At 33.7% G+C, this 6,894-nt stretch overlaps 1 protein-coding gene across 25 annotated transcripts in view; it reads left to right on the top strand.

Moving 5' to 3' along the window:
• The window catches only part of ADGRL2 (adhesion G protein-coupled receptor L2), a 284,260-nt gene extending 278,267 nt beyond the window's left edge, over positions 1-5,993 (top strand). For 6 of the 25 annotated variants that reach the window (XM_077450363.1, XM_077450370.1, XM_077450366.1 and 3 more), the window contains 3 exons: positions 1-56; positions 796-813; positions 3,789-5,993. The exon at positions 1-56 is cut by the window's left edge and continues 73 nt beyond it. In XM_077450363.1, the coding sequence (XP_077306489.1) occupies positions 1-56; positions 796-813; positions 3,789-4,540 (826 nt within the window). In that variant the 3' untranslated portion in view covers positions 4,541-5,993. Of the gene's footprint in view, positions 57-284; positions 367-795; positions 848-3,009; positions 3,049-3,788 lie in introns of all 25 variants that reach the window. The other 19 variants (XM_077450365.1, XM_077450386.1, XM_077450372.1 and 16 more) reach the window with 8 other exon arrangements.
• The last annotated feature ends 901 nt before the right edge of the window (positions 5,994-6,894 follow it).

The following is a 6,894-nucleotide window of genomic DNA, read 5'->3' as shown; positions in this document are numbered from 1 at the left end:
GCTCGCCGAAACTGTTGTATGTAATACCCCTACTGCTCCTGTGTTTAACCCACCAGGTGTGCTTCTACTTAATTCATTTGTTCTCTATCACTCACCACATTCTTTAAACATAAAACCTATGGACATGCAGTTCTCTCTCCTTTTTAAAAAAAATTTTTTCCTTTTTTTTTCTGTCCTACATATTAACAGACATGCAGCACTCCCTATGCCGGCCTCTTAAAACTGCACTATAATATAGCGATGTTACTAGTATTTACCTATGATTATCCATGTTTTCAACACAGGTGGGATAAATCTTAATATACTATTTCAGGACTGACATCACAAGGTCCAAGAGTCCATCTTCAAGATATTTATCCCGTAGAGGTACAACTCTCTATCATACTAAGCACGGTGATTGCTTGGCGGATCAGGATTAGGTTATTTGCTAGCAAGTGACCAATAAAAATTTTTTAAAAAACGGCAGCGTACCGGCATGAATTATAGTATAGTGCAGCTTTAAGCTGGTTGATGAACCATATTGTCTATTGTATCATTAGACAGATTTTTATTTATTTTTTATTTTTTTAATACCTAAAACTAAGTTTGTGCGTTCAAAGTTGTGTTATTGTTATATGTCTGTTGCTTATTTAAGTATATGACATTGAGATATTCTTTATTCAATGTTCTGCTACTGTAAATTTTGTAACACTTAATTCTATTTTAACGTCAGTCTGTCCTATCTGTTTTCTTGTTTTTCTTTTGTTTTTTTCTTTCTTTCCTTTTTTTTTTTTCTTTACTTATGCTTTCCTCTAGCGAACTACAGAGAGACAAGTATGGGAGTAAAACTTAACTTTGCCTATCAAATGTAAATTTTTTCAGCATGGTTTTTAAACAGGCACATTTAAAACATAACTATCAATCATGAAATAACTCAGCGGGCAAGTGGTTCACAATCTGTATTCAAAGACATAATAATATTAGTTTCAAATTGAATCTGGACTTTTTTGTCTACATTTGGATAACAGCAATGGATATACTGCAATCTCAGTTGGTAATATATTTGCAATGCTGAAATAATTTGCTGTTTTTTAAAAGAGTGCTGTCAAGCAGAAATGTTTTATTTGCTTATCATTTCTACATTCCCACAGTAATCTTGCTACAGGCTAAGGAAAGTCTTCAAGTGAATTACCTGATCAGAAGCAGAAAAAAAAAATCTGCTGTTCAAAAATGATAAAAAAATAATAAATCTGCTGTACTTTGATGCAAGTATATCAGAGAAAACAATTTCCCCACATTTACTTCAAAAAGGGGAACATTTTAGTATTTTTTTAACAAATTCTATCTTTTCAAAACTTTTTACATGTGATCAGTCAGTAATTATCCAGTAATTATTCAAAATATCATAGTTTGATAAGTATTTGTACACTTAAAAAGCCTGTTTAGCAACACACATGAATTTTTGTCATTGATTTTGCACACCTTGAAATCTGCACGGCGCAGAGTGATATTTCATTTTAATTATCAATTTGTTTTTTTTTTTTTTCTATGTTGAAATATTCTCTAATATACCTCATGTCATAGATACATCATTTAAAAAAAATCAAAGAAGAAAAAAAACAGTCAAACTTAAAAAAAAAAAAGTAAACTTTGGCCAATAAATCCAAAATACAAGTTGATCCATAGTAAAAAAAAGTTATATAATCTCAAGAAATTAATATTATTATTATTGTAAATTTATTTTACAAAATTATTGTAAAATTGTAGGAAATAATAAAATGTTGTTTGATTATTTGGCTCAGTGATGATACACGTAGTTGGCGAATTTTGAAGTGTGTATCCAGTTTTATATATGTTTGATTATTTACTATTAATATTATAAATATAATTATATTGATATGGTTTAAAAACCATTTGGAATTGATGGGAGGGTATTGTTTTTCTTTGTTGTAAACAAAAAAGACATATTTGTCTCTAAAAAAAACATTTGGAAAATAGAATAAAACTTAGTTTTTTTAATCCTTTAATTTTCAGTTCATTTTTGCCATCATATTTTAATTGCAGGATTTCATTAGCACCCTTAAGTAGCCTGAAGTAATGGCTAATTTGCATAGTCGCATTAATTTCATAGTTTTATTAAATAAATTCCAGGATCATTAGACCTTAGCTTCTATGTTTACGAACCTCGCAACTGAATTTTTCGCAGGAACTAATTTGTATTGTCGATTTATTGGCTCTTATTAGGCTGCAGCCTTAGGCATGATTTCCAATAGCAGCCGTATACCCACTCATTGTCCCATTTTCCCTCCAAATCTTGCATACAATGCAGTAACGTCATATTGTGCAGGCTGTTTGAAAAAAAAATATTGATATATTAATTTTTAGTTTTTAATTCATCTTTTTTTTCTCATATGTCTGTTAATCAAATGGTGTTCATCTTGATTTTAAAAATATATTTTTTATTTTTTGTATATTTTTTTTTCCTTGTATTTCAAAAAAATAAAATAAGTGTTTCATACATCATTTTTGTCTACATGAGCATGTTTCCATCAGGACACCATCACACATGCAGTAGACATTTTTTTGTTTGTTTTTTTTTTTTTTTCCTCCTCCCTTCGATTTCGTACGTGAGACAGCATGTCAGAGACATCTCCTCATTCTACATCCAATATTTATTTGGTTAATTTCTGTGAACCATGCTTACAGAAATTCCTGGCATTTCTGCATTTTGACCTTGGTGCCCGATGCTCATCCCGGCCTTTAACTCACTGATTGCCCCGTGTGGGTCCATTCCGTACTATCACTGTGACCGATGCAGACTACAGGGCTGCTGGCAAAGTCTTGACTCTTTAAAAGCCTGGGGCTGCTGCTGGCGCATAGAATATGAGCAATCTATGTTACATTAACCAGAAACAAAAGGCTGTTATTGCTAGTAATCTCATTTGCTGAACCCTTGCTCTGAATAAGTTGCTGAGAATCCTAGTAATCCATCTTGTGCAATAAATCATTTTACTTTCTTTTATATATCAGCTACACTTAGCCCAGATAGACTGAGCAGACAGCCATAATGTGAGTGGTACACAGTGAGTCATTCCACCTTGCTCTATCATGTTGTGGATGATGCTTGTGGGACATTTTGGCTCTAGTGTGAAAGGTGGCTATCTATGTTCTCCATAACGTCTTTGTATTTGTCCATTTTCCATTCTGTCCTTTTTTTAGTTTGTTTCCACATCCCAGATTAAAAAAAAAGAGGAACCGTTAGAGACATTGTTGAAGTAGTTGCTTGCCAGTTTGTTGATTTTGGTTGTACATCTGCTTATAATTTTGATGTATACATATTCAATTTTTTTGTATGTATTTTTATTTTTATTTTTTTTAGTGTCGTTTAGGACAAATCAATACAAATTTTTAAAAAAATTAAAAATTCTACCAAAGTTTTTGCATTAGATATGCAAGAGCATGGAGTGAACACAACTAAAACTTGTTAACTTGACTTATTTTGGTATGGTTCCCAAATTACTCCCCTGCGAGGTGTGCAATTACAGATGGGAATGTCAGAGAACGGAGCATTTGAAATTTTTTTACAGGTTCCTTTACATATTTTCTGCTGATTTATTTATTTATTTTTTCAAAATTGTTTCAGCACCTTCGAAAATTGTTACGTAAAATTTCTAAATTGTTACATAGCAGCTGTGATATTGAATACTTTGTCCTAGACTACATTAATATTTTTTAGATACGAAAGACCTACCTGGGTTAACAAAATGTCCTCTAAACGGATCCTGTCTTTTTTTTTTATTCTTTTCCAGGACATTCACTGAACAATGCCAGGGATTCAAGTGCCATGGATACTCTACCGCTAAATGGTAACTTTAACAACAGCTACTCTCTACGGAATGGGGATTACAGTGATGGAGTACAAGTTGTAGACTGTGGACTAAGTCTGAATGATACGGCATTTGAAAAAATGATAATTTCAGAGCTAGTGCACAACAACCTGCGGTGTAGCAAGAACCACAACCTGGAGCGGTCCCTGCCCATCAAAACTGTCATTGGGGGAAGCAGTAGCGAAGATGATGCAATCGTTGCGGATGCTTCCTCCTTAATGCACGGCGACAACCCGGGGCTGGAGCTCCACCACAAAGAGCTGGAGGCACCGCTAATTCCGCAACGGACTCACTCTCTTCTGTACCACCCACAGAAGAAAGTGAAGACCGAAGGGACGGACAGTTATGTGTCACAGTTGACCGCCGAGGCTGAAGACAATCTCCAATCCCCAAACAGAGACTCTCTCTACACTAGTATGCCCAATCTACGGGACTCTCCATACCCAGAGAGTAGCCCAGATATCGAAGAGGATTTATCGCCCTCAAGGAAGAGTGAGAACGAGGACGTTTATTATAAAAGCATGCCAAATCTCGGAGCTGGACACCATCTACAGATGTACTACCAGATAAGCAGGGGCAATAGCGATGGCTACATTATACCCATAAACAAGGAAGGTTGCGTCCCCGAAGGAGATGTCAGGGAAGGACAAATGCAACTAGTCACAAGTCTTTAATATACATTTTTAGGAGTACAAATGGCTCATGCAGGTATTAAAAGACTCAATTTTGTTCAACTGAGGCCACCTTATTTGTGATCGGCAGCCTAGTAAGACTCACGCTGCTCTCCATTGTGTAGGAGAGCTATGGACTTTTTCAGTTCTGTGAATTTTTTTTATAAATCGAAAATGGGGGGGAAAAAAAAAATAAAAAAAACTTTGTATATACACAGAGTATACTTAAAATATTTGTTACAAAGCAAACTGGTACCAACACGGTATTTAAAATATCTGCTGCTGCTGCTTCTGACCAGACTTTGGGGGAGATAAAAGTAGCAAATTGGCCATTTTGTTCAGCAGCTCTGGAACCTAGTTTGTAAATACGGCTGCCAATTTGTGAGGCCTGCATTGTATTATATACAAGATGTAGGCTCCGAAATCCTGTGGGATAGTTTTACTGTACCATGCTGTTTTTGAATAGTCTGCAGGATTTTTTGGTCATTTTTTTTTTTTATTTTATTTGTATTTTCTTTCCCTGCTTTGCAGGTCACTGCAGATTCTATCCATTAAGGCAAAGATTAAACAAACATGTCTAACCACTAGCAATCAAGCCACTGGCCTTATTTCATATGTTTCCTCAACTGTACAATGAACTGTTATCATGAAAATGGCAAAATAAATTATATTTTGTTCTATTGCTAGGGTGAAATACATTTGTGTCCAACTTGAAGTATAACTGTTGATTTAAATAATTTTGAAAGATTGACATAAAATATTGTGAAAAATATCAACTGCACAAAGCTTTTTTTTTTTTTTGTTTTTTTTTTTTTTTATATACATGCTTGTTCTTTGTGGTAAAAAAAATGAAACTTAGTCTGCTTTTTTTTAAATGGAAAGTTGGATTCCAATCCCTTTTTATTTTTAGTTTTATTTTTTTAATTTTTTTTTTTTATTTAATGCCAAATTAATTTTAAAGATGAAAAAAAATACTTTTCTTATATATTCAGGAGCCAATATTGTCATTAATTGCACAAGTTTGGTGAAATCTGGCATATTGTTAAACAGGGATCATTGGCACTAACCCTGAAACAAGTGGTGCCTGACCTACATATAAATATATATATATTTTTTAAATAACAGTCCAGATTATTACTCCAAGACCTTTTCTGCCTATGTTTAGCCATTAATTTATTTTATAATTAAAGCAATGTGTACATTTTCAGTGAAAATTTCATTATTTTTTTTTTTTTTAAACCTCAGCTGTTAATAAAAAGCCCATCACTAATATTCAATGTAAAGATTAACACCTGTTTGACAGTAAATAAATGTGAATTTTTTTTTTCAAAAATGTTACTGCTGTTTCTATGGTTTGTAGGGTTGAGACAGTCTGATCCGAGAGCCCTTTACTGACTTGCTGTAGGGATAGTGATAAATGACCATACTTGACAATAAAACCTCTTTACTTTTATAATTGAAGTGTTTTATCCATTAATTGTGCTGCTTTTGTGGATAACTGTGTAGAGAATTTCTTCTGAAAGTTCGGTGGAATTTTTGAATGCATATCAGATTGTAGCTCTGCAATGATTTTGCTTGTCTTTTTTACTTTTCTTTTGCTAGGATGTATATATTGTATGGAAAACAATTTTATTTATCAATGGGTTTGTCTAGATTTTAAAGGTTATCTAAACCCAAAAAGCAAAATGTAATATATTGCAGATTACCAACTTTTTAGATGTGGCTTAATTCGTTTTTTTTTTTTTCAGGCACAGAAAATGCGAGTTGACCTTGCTAGAATTTCGTTTTCCTTGTCCCGTGCAATGAAATTATGTCTTAAACAAGCTCACCAGTTTTCCCATGTACCTTCTGTGAACTAAAAAAATAAGAAAAATAAAAAAAACTCTCCACTTTGCAATGAAGATGGAGTGGAAAATAAGTTATTTAACCAAATCGGGAAAGCGGCCTAGTGAGACAGGTCTCACGCCATAAATACAGTGGGGAATTAAGCATAGCCACGCTAAGTTTATTTACAGAATATCCAAATTCAAATAAGGGAAATAAGCCTGGAAAAAAATGTATGCAGCCACAACCCCTAAGGGGAGGACTAATAATCTGTGATATATTGCATTTTTGCTTTTTGAGGTTAAGGATGATTTTATTCACGGACATAGACAGGATTCTACTTTGAGCCTAATGCCTCAACGCAGAATCTAAAATGTTCCTCACACCATTGGCTCGGTTCATCAAGCTCACCTTACATGATTCATTACTTTAAAGCAGGGGGCTTTCATTTTCTAATCAAAGAACAAGTTTACTGTCCTTTAGGCTTTGAAGGCCCTGGTATCCGTGAGACTAAACAATGCAGAGTTGATGAG

This window comes from Lithobates pipiens, unplaced genomic scaffold (assembly GCF_037356315.1).
Source record: "Lithobates pipiens isolate NorthernLeopardFrog02 unplaced genomic scaffold, aLitPip1_a1.2 Scaffold_23, whole genome shotgun sequence".
NCBI lineage: Eukaryota > Metazoa > Chordata > Amphibia > Anura > Ranidae > Lithobates > Lithobates pipiens.
This window is presented reverse-complemented; position numbering and strand designations above follow the sequence as displayed.